The 16,810-nt window shown below is 48.1% G+C and overlaps 4 protein-coding genes across 10 annotated transcripts; 1 reads left to right on the top strand and 3 right to left on the bottom strand.

Annotated features, from left to right (window-relative positions):
• Positions 1–258: 258 nt before the first annotated feature.
• Positions 259–641, bottom strand: FVEG_05371 (hypothetical protein; the record flags this gene model as incomplete). Its single annotated transcript, XM_018893568.1, has 2 exons — positions 259–497; positions 548–641. The coding sequence occupies 2 exons, from the start codon at positions 639–641 to the stop codon at positions 259–261; spliced, it is 333 nt and encodes a 110-aa protein (XP_018750434.1).
• Positions 642–2,739: 2,098 nt separating this feature from the next.
• On the bottom strand, positions 2,740–4,573 carry FVEG_05370 (tRNA-dihydrouridine synthase 1). Its single transcript, XM_018893567.1, has 2 exons — positions 4,285–4,573; positions 2,740–4,236 (listed from the first exon to the last, which is right to left on the bottom strand). Exons 1-2 carry the CDS (start codon positions 4,420–4,422, stop codon positions 2,839–2,841), a joined length of 1,536 nt encoding a protein of 511 aa, XP_018750433.1. The 5' UTR covers positions 4,423–4,573; the 3' UTR covers positions 2,740–2,838.
• Positions 4,574–5,063: 490 nt separating this feature from the next.
• On the bottom strand, positions 5,064–9,056 carry FVEG_05369 (hypothetical protein). Of its 4 annotated transcripts, none has more exons than XM_018893564.1 (5): positions 8,238–9,056; positions 7,064–8,098; positions 6,070–6,985; positions 5,634–6,022; positions 5,064–5,575 (listed from the first exon to the last, which is right to left on the bottom strand). In XM_018893564.1, exons 2-5 carry the CDS (start codon positions 7,949–7,951, stop codon positions 5,528–5,530), a joined length of 2,241 nt encoding a protein of 746 aa, XP_018750430.1. In that variant the 5' UTR covers positions 7,952–8,098; positions 8,238–9,056; the 3' UTR covers positions 5,064–5,527. The 4 variants fall into 4 exon arrangements, with proteins under 4 accessions (XP_018750430.1, XP_018750431.1, XP_018750429.1 ...); XM_018893565.1 differs by having other exon boundaries at positions 5,072–5,575; positions 8,234–9,056; XM_018893563.1 differs by having other exon boundaries at positions 5,072–5,575; positions 7,064–9,056.
• A 4,038-nt stretch (positions 9,057–13,094) lies between these two features.
• Positions 13,095–15,586, top strand: FVEG_15624 (hypothetical protein). Of its 4 annotated transcripts, XM_018904814.1 has the most exons (5): positions 13,145–13,182; positions 13,244–14,075; positions 14,122–14,259; positions 14,605–15,386; positions 15,455–15,495. In XM_018904814.1, exons 2-4 carry the CDS (start codon positions 13,461–13,463, stop codon positions 15,196–15,198), a joined length of 1,347 nt encoding a protein of 448 aa, XP_018750428.1. In that variant the 5' UTR covers positions 13,145–13,182; positions 13,244–13,460; the 3' UTR covers positions 15,199–15,386; positions 15,455–15,495. The 4 variants fall into 4 exon arrangements, with proteins under 4 accessions (XP_018750427.1, XP_018750425.1, XP_018750428.1 ...); XM_018904813.1 differs by having other exon boundaries at positions 13,095–14,075; XM_018904812.1 differs by having other exon boundaries at positions 14,605–15,586.
• The last annotated feature ends 1,224 nt before the right edge of the window (positions 15,587–16,810 follow it).

Below are 16,810 nucleotides of genomic sequence, written 5' to 3'. Positions count from 1 at the left end.
AGGTAAAAGAAACGCACAGCAGTTTACTTATTCGGATTTGAGATGATAGTGTTAGAAAATAGGTTCGTGTATCTTTATTGGAGAGGAGAATCATCCACTGTCCTCTATCAAACTAACAGCCATCTAGAATGAAAAGATATCCAGGCCATTACCGAACTTTGTGCAGCCAGTCGATCGAGGTATGGTGTTTACAACCAATATTGTTCACTGGCCAGATGTATACTTGTCCCCTAGTACGCCTCCTCAGTTTTTCTTCGACTAAGAAACCATTTCCTCAGTATCGTCTCCCTTGTGGATTCCATCGGTTTCTTCCTGATCTCCGTTTGCGCTGTGCTCATCACCCTGGCCCTTGAGCTTGCCCTTGAGCTTGGCAGCAAGACCACCAGCACCGACAACGACGGCTCCCGAGACCTGAACAATACCGTTGACAACAGCAAGGCCGGCGCTACCAGCTGCGACGCTGCCGATGCCGCTCTGGATACCAGCGGCAGCCGAGCCTAAGATATGAGTTTGAGTGTAAATCAGATATAAGAGCAGCTAGACTAACCGGCAGCAATACCGCCAGCACCAAATCCAAGAATACCCAAGATGGGCGTAGCGACAAGACCAGGGACTACAACTAGTGCTGCTCCAGTCGCCATCATGGCTGTTGAGGATGCATTCTGAAGAAGTTGCATTTTCCGAGTGGGAGACTATATATCATGGTTAGCAGGCGTCCAGAGTCGATTGTGGTATCACTCACTCACAAGATAGAAAGAAGATAAGTAGTCTATAGTCCAAACTGTGTCGGTGTTTGGTTCTTCTGGCTCCTGGGGTGTTCGGGATGAGAAAAGAAAAAGAATCAGCGATGCAGGCTGTGGAGGGATAGTGTTATACCTAGACACAACCAGCTGGCAGGCAGCTGTACTGTTGGTTCATCGACCACCACCGAGTTTGGTAGCCCGATCCGCGACCTACCGGGGGCTGTTCAAATAAAAGGCCAATTGAATGCGGCCTCAGGTGAGTGAGATTCTTTGCAACCAACGCAAAGCAAGTAGTTCATGACGCTCTCTTATTGGTGGTATGTCCAACTCGAACAAGGAGCACGGCATTCAACACCCCATATGCTACCAACAAAGAATGCCACAACAGATATCATATCAAAGATTTAAGGAGAGCAGCAGATAGAGTCAAGTATCTTATTTTCAGGGACTCGTTCGGGCACAATCCAAGCTAAAGACGAGATATCAATGACTTTCCAAGGGTCAAGGATATTAGTAACATAAGGAAGCCCAAATCTGATATGACGGTCTCATACTACCTATTCTTGGCATCTCAAACAGGGCATGAATACTTGACATTGCGAAAAATGAAGAAAGCCGGTTTCTCTAGGGGATGGCAAGTCCCATGCTGATCGCAGAAAATCACACAGTTACACACCATGGCAGCTCTAAGAAATCCGAAAAGGTCGCTTCCAAATAAACCATGGTTCATCGGACTCCCGGCCCAAGGCGAAAGTAAACCTAAGTGATATATGATTAGTAGATTCCGTAGTACAGGCCGCAAGTCTCTACTAAATTTTGAATACATCAGTGGTAATCAAACCGGCAGAATACATGGCCTTCAGCAGAGACCAAATTTGCGCTGGAAGCGCCGGTATGTTGTCCATAGTCCAGACTCAGGGGATGACGGAACTTGGAATACGGGACGGTGGACGGTGTTATGGTAGAGATAATGTCTTGAATCAAGACTTGTTTCTGTTGGACAGATAGTGTTCTTGTGTGGATGATAGAAGATGAAGAAGAGAAGAGGGACAGGAGATGGTGGGAAGTCGAATAAGGGGCAAGTCAAGGCAACTTTCGAACAGGCACCTACTATAATACCTCACTACCTCACCTTGGTAGTGCATCTTGTTGTGATACCTTGCCGTCTGTTTGTTGCAAAATCTCAACATGTATGTAGTTACCCATGCCGTGTACTCCTTTCTTCTCACTTGCACTTCTTAATACACGGCAACAAACATGGTAACAAACAACCAAACAACCAAACAACCCAATTTTCTATCCTGGGATTCTAAAGAGGCCACTGATGGACTTACAGCACTCTCTATGGCAGATCCATCTTGAGTGACGTTGAAGATAGATAAACCTATAGATGCTTTTGCTGACATTCCATCTCCTATGAGACAGGCAGCGCTGCAGTTATGCCTAGATATGTAATCCCTCTCTTCACTCATCATGTTACACAACATGCTTCATCCCGATGTGAATAGATGAATTTTACTTTAAATACCCATGGTCTAGGTATATGTTTGAAGAGAAGTTTCTCAAAGTCTTGGTACCAAAATATTGAGTACTCTCTCTTGTATACTCTTCTACATATAAACACAAATAATATCCTTGCGTTCAAGGGGCAGCAAGGCCGGCTTGTACATATGAGACACTTACTCCATGTAAGTTCATTGAGGAAGGCCAAATATATATTTGTCCTCGATCCTTCTTAGGTCTGCTTGTATAGTGGACATATTGGTATGATTTCTGAGCATGAAGCAATCTGGAATGAATGTAGGTAAGACACCGACATCGTAACGTAGACAGCCATGCTGATAGTTTGTCCAGATATATACTTTACATCACAACCTTGAGCTACAGCTCCTGTTCCACATCTCGAAATCATCGAGATCACACCTCTTACACCCAACCCCTTTCATGTTTGTTCAGTTCTACTTCCTCATCCGCCCTGCATTTTGAAAGAGATAAATGGATTTCAAATCATTATTGTGAGAAGCTATATCTTTTGATCTATTCTAAGTATTTCACTCCCATACGCCATCTATATAAACTCATCGCAATCATAACTTTATCCCGCCAAAGCCTCATCTCGAGCCTTGATATCTTCCTTTTTAACCTTCTCCTCCTGTTTCTGTTCCTGCGCCTTGACTTTGTCCTTCTTGCTCATAGTCAAAGCTCCCTTCTTGAACGCCTCGTTGGGTAGAGGTCGAATAATCGGTTGAACCACCCACCAAGGTCTTCGGCACCGCCTTTGTGTGCCTATTGAGCTTTCAGTCTCGGGGGGGTCCTCCTCGCCCTCGGCCAGTGGTGTCTCCGCAACGCTCTCACCATTGGTGCGCTCGTACTCGATGAGGCCTTCTGCAACCTTGCGTTCCACCGCAGATAGAACGCGCTCATAGGCTTCCATGTCGCCTGCTCGGCTCTTGGCCAGCATATCTCGCACGTCGGTGTGCTTGGAGACAAAGTGTCGCAATAGATGGAAAAGATGAGGCTGCATGGCTGACATATTGGGGCCCTGTTCTCCCTTCTTGCCTAAATCCTTTCTTCGCTTCTTAGACGGTGGCTCATCCTCAATTGTCTCGCTCTCGTTCATCCATTCAGTATCGTCACCAGGCATGAAGAGTGGTCGGCGCTCGATGTGCTTCTCTCCAAAAACGTGTTCATGGAGGATGTCCATATATCGTCTGAACACAGCATCAACTCTGTATCCCCCTTTTCCATCCTTTCCTCTCCAGTACTCTCGTCCCTCCTCTCCGACGGGTGGTGGCTTTGAGAAGATAGCTGGATCACTGAGGTTTCCCTCAGCACTCATCACACCATCAGCTCCTGTAGCTTCGAGGCACTTCTCGATATCTCCCTCCTGAAGGATGTTTCCATTCGCGAAGATGACTGTCTCCTTGGGCAGGCTATCTCTCAAAAATCGAATCATCTTCCACTCAGCCAGGCCTGTTAAATGTCCCTTCTGCTCCCTTCGTCGACCGTGGACAGTGAGGATGGATGCGCCAGCCTTGAGAACATTCTGCGCGTATGCCAGTGTCTCCTCCTTCGTGTCCAGAATCCGAATCTTGGCTGTCACGGGCACAGGCAGCTCCTTGTGCAAGATATTGATCAAGCGGAAGATAAGGTCCTGGTCTTCCTGGAGGAAAGCACCATACTTTCCCTTTCGCGCGATACCTTGAGGACATCCGAGGTTCAGGTCAACAGCATCACAGTAAGGGGCGACTTGCTTGGCGGCAGAAAGGAGCGCTTCGGGGTCGTTGGCGCAGAACTGGACGAATAGCGGTCGGTCGATAGAAGGGTTTCCGTCAAGCCAGGGAGTTTCGCCGTCAGGTTTGAGTGATTGGAAGTGTGCCTTGCGATACTTCTCGTCCTGCGAAAAGAGTCGAGCGTGGAGCATGGGTGTATAGGCAAGAAGACTCTTTTGCTCAGAGGGTGAGATGAAACTTCGAGTCAACATGCGCCAGGCCTGAGTTGTCAGTCAATTCACACATGGCGAGTTCGAGCAATAACTTACAAATTCAGACTGATCTACCATCGGCGCAACAATGAACTTGGGGCTTCCAATAGACTCGTAGAAAGCTCGTCCTTGCAGCTTGGTAGGGCGCTCCCCCGCGCTGGTGGGGTTCTCCTCTGTGGTCGTCATTGTAGACATGCGCTGTGCGAAACAGATAAACCGGGGGCTTGGAACAGAAAGATGTAGATATCCCGGACTCTTCAAGAGCCAGGCTCGTCCTGTTAATCGATCCAGAGTGTTCAACGAGACGTGGCGCAAAGTGGTTAAGAGGAAGTGCTCACTAGCTTTGTATGACCACCAAAATAATTTTTTTCCCAATGTTTTACCTCCGAGTAGTGTTACGGCCCGGATGTGGGGGTGGGGGGTGGTTGTGGCTGAAGAGATCGCGGGGACCTTGAGGCTTAAGCCTTATTTCCGAGAGATCCAATGAGTGGGTAGAGAGTACAGAGTACATGTACATGTACTTGTACCGTTTCATTCTTCTCATGTACCTCCAATAGTGGGTCCGCCACTTTAAAGGTGCCAAGCAACCACCTACACCACAAATCATGTACAGTACTGTGTCCTCAAAGTACACCATACCCTCCCCTTATCTATAAATTGATTCGATCCCCTGAATCAAAATGAAGATCGAACAAAATCTGAAGTGTACACGCAATCGAGATTAATGATCATGTTAAGCCCCTGATGCCTGCATCAAGAAAGCCAACTCGAAACAAACCTGAGCATGGCACTTATACTGATGAGCTCAAAACAAGGTAAAGTATTGTCTCAAACATTCACAGGGCAACGAAAAATGATCCGGCCAGGCAATTAAAACTTAATGATGTATCCATTCCATTGATTTTTTTTGGTTCATGTCGACAAGACTAACAAATGACGTTCTGTGAATTAACGCGGTGTCCCCGTTTCGATGGTTACACTGCTGCAAGCCCAGAAATATGTATGTATGTATGTAATTTCCATTACGCTCCATTCCTCGTCGGTCCCAGATGAAAAGAAAAGAGAGATGAAGAAAAGCAAGATTAAAGAAATGTATGACTCTTTGGTCTAAATTCCACATGACATGTAGAGACTGGTTAGAGTGATCAACACCATTAACACCGTACAATGCTGTCCCAAACGCCCAAGCGGTTAATATGGTTGCTTGCAATACAAGATTCCGGCTTGATCTCCGGTATCAGTCAAGGAAACAAAACACTGCGCTAACAAGCTTCGCTCCTCGTGGTGGGCATTGCCATCATCAGAAAAAGTGCGTGTAAATCTTTGAGTTTTCGTGAACCTCCATTTCCTATAACCCGTTAGTAACTGCTGTGCCGTTGAGATTGTCAATGTTCTATAAAACGTACCATCTTGAAGGTATTCAGCTCCTCCTTGATCTGCTGCGCAAGCATGGGAGTCAATCGGTTGCAGGTAGCAATCTCACCGCGACGATCGTACTCCTGACTAGGCCAAGTATCGTGGAAGACGATACGGGGCGAGAAAGTAGCGTTACGCTTGGTAGATCCGTGGGGGGTGTTTGGTGCGCTCTTGCTGTCCTGTCGTAGCCTCAAAGCGGACATGAAGTAGTCTTCGCTGCCAATAGCAATCGAGCCTGTTCGGCGATGGCCCTGAGACTCGTCGTTGGGAGTGCTAGGGGCACTGGAGTTCGGGGAATCGGTGACAGCAGGAACGCTGGGGAGGTCAAGGCCAGGAGAGGAATCAGCAGGGCGGATAGAAGGGCTGGCTGAGCCGGGGCCTACAGACTGTTAGCAGGAGAATTCGTACTAAAATCTTTAGACTTACGCTTCAAAATTCCCTTGCGGACGGCAGCAAGCACCTCCGCACGTTCCCTGTCGCCTCCGACAATACTCTTACGCGAATTCGAGTTGTCAGTTCCAGAGCTCCCAAGACGCTCAGCAATCTCAGCACCCAGATTGGTATCGATCGAATTGCGCTCGAGGTGGGGAAAGGTATCTGTCTGTCTGGGATCGGCCGACACGTTAACTCGTTGAGTCTCAGCCTCGACAGTGACCATCGATACAGCAGCTTGGCTAGCCTCGGGCTTCATAGGTCCATCAGCAGGAGCAACTCCAATCACTGACTTGGGTCGGAAAATTCCAACAAAAGATCGACCACCCTTCTTCATACCTCGGCCCATCTTTCGAATCATGATGGAAGCTGATGACGCTGTCGAGGAGATGGAGAGGTTATCGGTTGAGCCACCAAAGAATCGGCCACCATAGATACTGTGTCCGAGGCCTGCAGCCTCCTGCGCTTCCGCGATACGTGCTTGCTCGGCATCGTAGGCTTCATCGGCCGTTGGGTCCTTGTGGAGTTTGGAGGGTTCTGTCTTATCAGTTCCCTCACCCTCATCAGCATTGCGGAAATCAGCAGCGCTTCCAAACGAGAAAGCGCGTCGCAGTCTGGAGGTCTTGCTCTTGGATTTGCGTCCTTTATCCTTGATAGCAGCAAGCTGTTTAGCCGCGGGTGACTCTACTTTACCCGCACCTGACGCATTGGAAGATCTGTCTTCAGCGACCTCGCTAGCCATGGTAGCTGGTCTAGAGAGAGGTGAAGGGTTTGTAGTGCGTTTAATCGCATCGGAAGATGATCCTCGAGCTGGGATGTTGACCTTGGCGTGATCTTGCTTAGAAGTGATTTCGCTGTTTGCCTGGGAAGAGGGGTTTCCAGTGGGGGCAGACACATTACGGTTGGCAGACTGCAGAACATCCCTGTTAGCATTCAAGTTTTACCACCCATTGCTGATTGGATAGTGTTTCAAAGATCGTCAACTTACCGAGGATGGTCGAGAGTGGCTGCTGCGGCTGGAACTTACACTCTCAGAACTTCCGTTGCGCGAGTGTGCGGCGGCGTTAGTAACAACACGCAGTGTTTGAGAATTTCCGTCTGCTTTGCTCCTTTCAAGCGTAGCAGGCTTCGACAGGTCAGAATCGGCACGAAGACTTCGACGACGGGATCGGTTTGAATCATCCATGGGAGATTGAAGAAGTTGCATATCATCCATAGATGTGCCAGGCATAGCGTTATAGAAGCTGTTCGGTCTGTTTGGAATCGCCGAGCGGCTAGGATTGGGGCCATTATAGAGTTGAGTAGCAGTAGGCATTCCATTCACTGGGACAGCTGTGCTCTGAGAACGCCCGTGCTGGTTTTGTTGAGGAGTAAGTGACCGTCTATACCTGTCAGGTGCAGCTTTGCTTGAAGAAGTTGGAGAGGTTGGTTGTGTAGGGCCAGCGAGGAAAGCGGAATGAGGTCGAGGAGCGGGTACAATGTTTCGTCGCTGAGGAATGGCAGAGTCATCACGAGCACCCGTTTGGCCAACGCCCATGGCATTGTATTGCACGTTGGTAGTTGAGGAGCTAAACTGGCGACCGCCGTAGTTGGCGTTGTGGTTATAGTTCCGCGTCGGTTGACCTTGCGGTTGCCAAGATTGTGTGTGGTTCAGGGTCGGTGTGCTAGTGAAAGCGTATTGCTGGACAGGAGTCGAACTACCCCGGTAGCCAGTGGGAGAGGGAACAGCATATCTTGGGGCTTGAGCCGCTGCCGCATACTGATGGCCAGCCTGGCCTTGGTTGTTGGGTATCATGCTTGTTGAAGAAGACGGTCGGGTCTGGAGCATTGTAACCGTTGCAGTTTGCTGGGGAAAGGTCTGAACCAGAGCAGCCATAGTTTGCGTTGACGTATAACAAGCAGTAAAGCAGCCGTCAACAAGCGTGACAACGAGAGTGCCTGTTGAATACCTTCGGTCTTAATTCGAAGGGATCGGACGAAGTCGGTTCGAGGTGCAGTATGTTTGCACTTAACAAAAGAGCAACTGGCCAAGATTCATGTTAGCACAGCTTCCACTAGATACGGCTTGCAAAGACCGAAGAAAGATTGAACAATCCGGATATCCCTTCTTGGGTCGCCTTCCTGCAGAGATCCGGGAGAGATTTGCGTTACCACCTACCTACTTTTTTTTTCCTGTTATAATTTTATGACAAACGAAAGAAGATAAGGAGGCTGTGATTAAGGACGCCAGCGACCAGAAACAAAGGGAATTGATCGTGCTGAGGAAGCAGCTCACTATTACCGTGAGCAGACTTTGACTCTGCTACGAGACGAGATATGCTAATGGAGATTGGGGACAAGATCAAGAGTCGTGACAGACAGCTTGAATCTCGACCTAGTTGTAACGGAACATGAGAGGATCGTCGAGAGTTCGGGGCAATAGAACGGTGAAGTAGACGAGTGAGGCGAGGAAACAAAGTATTACGGAGTTCGCTCGCGAGATGAGGGCTATGATCGACAGGGCAGGCAAGATTTCCAGTGGTCGAGAATCGTCACAGGGGTCTGGAGAGAGCAGAAGCGAATGGCTAAGCAAATGCAACTGCGGATAGAATGCTACAAGTGTCGAGGTCTGAGGCCAAACGATCGATCACAGGAGACGATGGATGTAGAATGTGCAAGATCGAAAGATCGAGAGCGTTCGAAGGGTTCTGGGAGATTCGGGGCAAGCGACGGCCGAGAGAAAGGGGTACGGCAATCTGGAGAAAGTCGAGCCGGGGAGACGAGGGGCAGAGAAGGCCAAAATGGCGATGGATTGCGGTGATGGCGATAATGAGGAGGAGAATAGAAAGGAAAGGGAAGAAAAGACACCTGAACAAGGAGAAAAACGAGACGATGAGATGAGATGGTGAAGAAGTCAATCTGTTGTTCAGAAAGTGAGGTGAGGTGATTGAGAAACCTCAAGAGCCCAGGTGGGTACGTAACTCGTGTTATCCACACGCTAATAATGCATGGGATGGTCCTAGTCGGACTTGCAGAAAAGGGACCCCGTGGTGCAGAAGCTCACTATGTACAGTGGACTGCCAAAGTTTGTTTTCTACAGGGCATAGACAGCAGTGAAGTCCCTATAATTTAGCGGTCCAAGACCCAAATTCCGGGTACACTCCCACCACGCGGCCCATCGTGGGAGTGATCTCGGACATGCAACCCTTTCGACATGAGCGTGACAGCAGTGTGGTTGCAATCTAAAGCCTATTCAGAAAATAGCCTCGAATGAGGATTGATCGCTAGGAAGGAAGAGGCAAGTGACTGCCGCGATTCATCTGTCTCACTCAAACATCCATCGGCTCTTGGGTCTTGTTCAGCTTGATCACGACAATGATAACACAACCTCACGCGTTCAAAGACAACGTATCAGGCTGGTAACCGTTCCGTAGTCCTGGAGACACATAAAGTATTGTCAGCATGCAGGGGACAAGGGGCAAGACGTCGTAAGCCAATTCTCTCCGTCCGTCTGGTCTGGTCTGGTCTGGTTGCTGTTGGCATCTCGAGATGGTCGATATTCACACATGCCTCTCATGCACCCGCACTCGTCCTAAACACGAGGTGCTCGTGGAGCCATCCCAGGGATTCCCCAAGTGAAAATCCCACAACTCCCAGGAGACTTGAGCGGGTCTTGTCAATGCCAGAAGGGCCAGTACGTCCACCATTGGTCACCGCTGCACGGAGCTAGCAGGGAGCCTGGTTCGGTATAGTGACCACGTCGAGAGTCTCTCATCTCTCACTCTGTTTCTGTTGTGCTTTCTAGGCTGTCGCGAAAGAGGCAGAGAGCATTGATCCAGGAACAAACTCCTGTCCGTGCTAGTTTGATGGCTTTTGCCTGTGCTCTCTTTGCTGCATTACCCAGTGACCAGCTGACGGGACCGGGAAGGGCTCAAACATTGGTGCTGTCTCTGTGCGAGGTTATATTGGTGCTTGAGATGAAGTCCCTGAATTTCTTTCCTTTCCGTCCCGTCGTCGCTTGTCGGCGGTCCTTTGTTTGTTGCCGTCTCAAACTAGAGAAGACCGAAACGGATTTCGGGGTCTTGAGAAGAAAAAAACCACCTCACAGCAGACAGCGACTACGAGATACATACTCAGGGGTATAGACGTTTTTCGGCCGCTGCACAAAATACTTGCGTGTACAGAACAGTACAAGACATACATACACATCCATGAATTGAATCAAAGCAAGGGACATTCAGGGGATAAGCCTGGCTGAGTAACTGATCCACGTCGGACGTGCCAATCACCAATGAGCATCATAGACGTTGAGAGGATCAACATTGAGATACGATTGATTTTCACGCTTTAGCTCCTTTAGGGGTTCGCGCTTGTGTGTGTCTCGTCTGGAAAGGGTCATGGCTTTTTTCGGCTGTTTCTTTCAGGTTGTGACTTTTGAGCCGGACAATTGATAGCGGTTAACGTTAGATCAAGCCAAACAGTCTGGTATCGCTTGGCGTTGTGTTTAACCTAATCAACAGCTCTTGAAGCTATTCTGGCGATATTAACAAATGTGTAATCAATGTGACAATGAGTCGCCGTTTCCAGGAAGGAAACAAATATCTCAATCTTCCAGTAAACAAGACTACCCAGTCGATATGTGTGTGAACCGACTCAGCTGCTGAATGAACTTCTTTTTAACTCGGTCAAGTTTCTGCAACTCAACTCCTATTGTCCGCGCTGCAAGATACGAAAACACCAATTACTCCTTAAGCCGCAGCCATTCTTTTCAAGTACCCGCAGTTCTGGGATTCCTCTGGCATATGATCGAGGCCGTTGGGCTCGATGTCGGCAGAGAGAAGCGTCTCATGGCTTGCAGTCTGCAGTAGCTTCTGCAGGATGCGTGGGATCTGACACCAAACATCCGATAAGTCCAACTGGTCCAGCCAGTACTTTTAACGGCCACAGCGGGACACTCAAAAAGAGCCCCCATGGGCCGAAGACGCGAGTCCAGTGGATCTCGAAGCAGAAAAAGAGGCCAATCTCATGCATGATGAAATCGTAGACGGGCCCTCAACTTCTGATAGGAGGGGATTTGACAAGACATGTTTTACAAGACGACACCATCTTCTATCACTTTGACCCTGAGAGACATTCCTATGCTTGACTCTTGCTGCCATGGAGTCTCTTTCAGCTCACCACAATTGCTGACCCTTACATATCATAGGTATTCTCCCCGGCCTTGGTTATCCTGTTTCTGTATTATCATAACAACAGCTCATCTAGCTCATGTATGGTACTGGAATTTTCCATGACAGCATGATATGGCACTCCAGTCTCCTCGCCTCTTCCAAGTCCACAAGAATAGTAGTTATCCGCGTATTTTTAGAATGGGTCCCCAGGTCGTCAATCGCGTACCCACTGAGGAACTTAATTGTGCGTGTATTTTTGCTTAATGGATGTGTATAGAATAGGTGCTAAACCAAGAAAGTCCCGTCAGAACTTGGAAAGATCAAGTTTCTAGCCTGTTCATCTTGGTGCAGAAAGGGAATGAATACCGAAGGCACAAAACTTTAACAGAGAAACTATTACTGACGAGAAACCTGATCATGGATGGTTTGCCCTCACCGACAAAACACCGTCACTTGCATACCAGTCTTTGTCTGACTCAATTTACGGGTCTGGGGTAGGTAGAGAATGACAATGGAGGAGATATCCTGGACATTTCCAGGGTTGAAACAAGCTTGCAGGCTGGGGTCTCAATCTACATTCTGAGACAGGACATTAAATTCTGGCGATATTTTAGATTGCTTCATCATGCTCATTGCTGTATATTGAACTCTGCTATAGAAACTGCGCCTCATGGAGCAGAAGCAAGTCATGCTATCTAGATCTCCATTGACCAGAGATATAGAAAGAACTGAGATGAACTCAAATCTCGGCTCTGCAACAGGCCAAATGTGTGTTGTTGAGGTCTTGGCTGCCGAGGTTGGTGTACACATCCCATTACAGCACTGCTTCAAGCCTTACGAGCAGTTGCTTGTAAGGGAAACTGAGCGTGGTCCCTGAAGCAGAGTTCATACTATGTAAATATATTGCTCAGTTTGCCACTGTAACTTGTAAGTTTCTTGCTCTGGCTGTCGCGGCTGATTACTTTTTTTTTTAAATCAGCCTCAACTCAACTAACCATACAAGCAGACTCTCCCGCCTTTGCCGTTGAACAACCCTATGCCCCGTCTGGACCGACTAGATTCCAGGTTCGACCAACAATTTAGACAACTAGCTTGGCTATCGCATTAATCTAAAACTCATTAAAGTGCTCGTCTCCTCATTCGGCGTCTCTAGCTCGATATACGCAATCCAACACACACGCACAGGCTAATATGCGATCCGTCCTTCGGTACTCCAAAGAAAAAGCGAAACTGCTTGGGTAATGCAGATCAATCTCTCATCATCCACGATTTAATTACTGGGCGCATGTAACAGCGTCTCAGCTCATGGATGATGGGCCACAGCGGCCAACTGCGTTGAGGCTGGGGCCGTTCCCCTATGTTCAGATAGATTACACAGGGATATGAATTCATTTCAGTCCTCAGGACGAGTTGAATACCTTCCAGGGGTCTCTGAAAACCTCCTAGCGTCGTTCCAATAGAGTAATTCCCGCAGCTAATTGCCGGAGAATACTGTGCATAGTCCACTGTCCCCATGGGCTGGTTACGCTGGTAGGCCGCCTGCAATTGTCTATTCTTCAATTTCGGTGAAGTTGTCCTAACTGAGCTTTCTGAGAGGGAGACCGAGGATATGTTACAGATACATCAAGTGATCGACATTGACAAGAGAGATTGATTGAATGCAACACCACCGAGCCTCGGGCCAGCTTGTAAAGTGGTCCTGGTGGAATTCGATCACAGTTTCTCCAGATCTTTGAACAAATCCATTCGTGACAGGCTGGATAGACTAGACCTCGATACTACATAATCCTCTCAAGGTAGCAGTACTGTGCGTGATCCGCGTTGTCAGATTTGCGAGAGGCGTGGTAGCTGTTCTGGGGCTGATTTCCATATGGAGGAATAGGTAGCGCTGAATCCCTTGTTGATTAACTTAAAACTCTACAATACTAGCACACACTGCCTCCGGAGAATACTTACTGTACATACATACATCCATCCATCCATACATCCATCCATCCATCCTTAATAACACGACATAGAAACCCCGCGAAGACAGATGCTCTCTGAAGGCCCGATCCGACAGCGCAAATCATCTCCCTTCCCCGCCTGCACGAGCATATTCATCACAATCCCCTCAACGTCGCCGGCCGCTTCGGGAAGTTAAACCGCTGGGGGTTCATGTCGATCTGATCCGACCCCGATAGCGGCACAGATGATTAGTTAAGAACCGGCGGTGAGCCCTTGATTAACCTTGTCATGGTTGGGGTTCCGAGAAGCACTGGATGCCGACTTTGCAGAACCAGGAAGGTCAAATGTGATACCCTCAAGCCGTCCTGCGGCAACTGCATCAAATATGGAGCAGAGTGTCCAGGTTATTCTCGTGGCCTGAAGTTTGTCGATGAGAAGCATCAGATTCGTCAACGCAGCAGACGACAGGGCAAAAGCCAAGAAGTGTCGACTACTGGTAGTTCCGCTTCCAGTACAACGGGCTCTGATATCGCTGCATTAGACTCAGAATCATGGTCTTTGGTAAGGCCCTCACCAACCCTGCTGAGGCTGGAATTGCCAAGAGGGCCACTGCTACTCAACATGATAGAGTCGTCCACTAACTACACTCGGTCCACTGATGTCTTTATACTCTTATCATGGTTGAATATTGATCGTCTAGGAAAGCGGGCTCTGCTCGACGGGGCTATCTGTTCTTTTGCTCTCCATCTGACTGGCAAAGCAAACTCCAATGCCGACCTGGTCGCCAAAAGCAGAACCATATATGGCTTGGCACTCAATGAGTTACAGGCCGCTCTGCAACACTCCACAGAGTGGAAGGCATCTGAGACCCTATGCGCTGCTATACTATTATGCTACTTCGAGGTATTCCTGCCACCAATATTCTTAATTCAAAGCTTACGCCCCATAGCTGTTTGCTGGGACAGCAGTCCCAGATACTTGGATTCAACATGCCAAAGGCATTGGAACTCTAATGGAGCAGCGAGGACCAGCAGCTCACGCTGAAGGCTGGGACGCAGCCATGCTGCTCTCATGCCGTGGTATTCTTGTATGTCCTACGTTTCTCCTTGACTACATGAACAAGGCAAAGGATAAGGAACTCGCATTATCTCCAGGTCAAGTGACGTGACGGAGCCTTGCGAATGTCTTCCAGTAAGAACCAATCGCTGTTTGGGGAGCACAATGCGTTGGATCCTGTCTCTGTTTCGTCACCGGCAGGGTTACTCTGCATTGCTGCATTGAGATGGCGCGATATAGCATCTCACATATCACCCATCCAGTCCAAGTGGACTTGTCATCCTAGCCCTTCACCTTGAGTGGATCTTTCGTCCCTTTGCAACGGCTTTGACAATATTACCCTAGCGGGGTCACCACTAACACGGTCCCATGCCAGACTATAAGCGACATGTTCTATCCCGGAAAGGACCAATTGTTCCTGTCGAGGCCAGCATGGAGGCATGTCACGTCTGATGGCGGTAGACGTCTCATCTATGCTCCTGACGCCCCCATTGAGCACATCCGCGTCGGTGATGGCTTCCTTGCAAACCTGGCCCAGCTCACGCCTATTTTGCATGGGGCTTATCTTCTGAGAGAAGCTAACAAGGCTGGCATGTTTGTCAAGCCTGACAAAATCTCCGCCTTGGCCCACCTAGCCACCGTGGAACATGTGAGATTGGCGCGATGGTTCGACGATTTCGACGCGCTAGAGTTTCCAAGACCGGTCGAGGTTCTGCCAACCGACCCGGATAATTCGTTGTTCGAGACAGTGCTGGAACACAAGTCGGCAGCAGCCGGGTCCTTACTCATGGGGTACTGGGCAAGTATGCTCATCCTAGAAGAGACATTGGTCGAATGCGGGACACCGCGAGCTAATTCGGAGATATCCATCCGGTATTTCGTGGAACAAATATTGCGGTCGGTAGAATCTGTGGGACGAGACACCATGGGGGCCATATCGAATTGGGTTCGCCATACGGATCGTGTATGAATTCGCTACTGGGCAAGAACAGAGGTGGATTGCCAGCATGTTGGATAAGTTCTCACAAGGGTATGCTGCAATTGACAAGAAGACATACCCTAAGCCTAAGGACGATGACACTCATCCAACGCAGTTTATTCAGTCTACAGCTTAGGGTAGATGGTGACCTTCCGAGGTGGTGATAGTTAGGAGTTGGAGTATGTTTGATGACTTGGAAGATCCCCCAAGATGATGCTTGATGCCATAGGTTGACGCTATTTATTAGTTTCCTGAGGAGTTTCCCGCAAGTCAATTGATATCCAAACCTTTACAAATCTTTACACCAGTGCTGAAGCTATTGATCGAGGTTAATAAGTGCGTTCTTCCCTTTCAACTAATTGGCGACAGATAGCCAGTCCTCTTATACCATAAATACCTTGAATGTCACAAGTATTCGTCTTGATTAGTTACCTGGAATGATGTAGCTGGAAGAGTTACCCTATCTGACAAGGTCATTGAGACTTGACGGTTTGCTCAAATAACATATTCTTACTTATACTTCTACAGTTGTTACTGGAGTGGCTGAATCTCAATTTCTGATTGCCACTAAGCTAGATATGTGAGACATGTAACTGTTGTCTTGTGTCATTATATGATAGGAGCTCACTATGGTGAGTTTGAAGCTTGAACATAACTACGTCGAGATTCTGTCAGTTGTATATGAAACTCGGTGGGAAAGCGTTACAAGTCAGTAGAGGTTTTGATGGTCCGCAGTGACCTTTATTCGCTGAAAGATGTCTCGTTTGTTAGACAAATGTGACTCGAGAGTGCTAACTTGAGGAATACATAGCTCCCTTTGAGGTCGCTCACACTCATTTAGTAAGCTGAATCGCTCTGTTATGAGGGCCAGATCCTACAGATCCTGGAAAGAAATCCCCATATACAAGAAGCTTATGAGTGATGTTACCTAAGCGTAAACACAGTTTGGTCTGGGTTGAGGTTCTGCATAGAGAGAAGTTACGAGCGATGGCTCAGGAAGAACCAGTACATTTTCTCCATCAGCGTGTACAGCAATGGATTGTATGACCTTAGGGGACTGACCCAGACCCGCGGCGAGGGTATGCTTGTACCTCGAATGTTTGATCAAGTTTGTACGAGTGATAAACAAACAGTGTAGCAAGTAGTACAAACTTGCCGTCCAATATCAATCAGGAGCCACTGCCTTTCATTGGAACTCTAAAAGCCATAGCAAGTGACAGATGTAGTATCATGGGAGTTTCGATATCATAGTGAGGCTTTTTTTCTTCAAACGAATAACCATGTGTAGTTGAAGCCAATCCTATTATGAGTTGTGTTATTTACGTGTACTCCTGTCACTCATCAAAAGTCTTGCCACCTCAACAAAACCGCTCAGTTGGACCTAGAAAATAAACGAACTATGCTTGAAACAAAATGACAGCAAGTTTTAAGCTTGTAATTCCAGGAATCAAAGGTCTTCCTTTTGGAACAAGCCGCCAATGTCAATAGGTCGCTTGACTTCAGCAATACAAATTGCCAGAATCTATAATTGAATACATTCTGACTGTTCATACTATTGATAACACTATGGTAGTATCTCTGTGCCAAATGTCCGATGAACATG

This window comes from Fusarium verticillioides, chromosome 3, assembly GCF_000149555.1.
Source record: "Fusarium verticillioides 7600 chromosome 3, whole genome shotgun sequence".
NCBI classification, from domain to species: Eukaryota; Fungi; Ascomycota; class Sordariomycetes; order Hypocreales; family Nectriaceae; genus Fusarium; species Fusarium verticillioides.
Note: the sequence above shows the minus strand (reverse complement) of the source record. Positions and strands in the feature narration are given on the sequence as shown.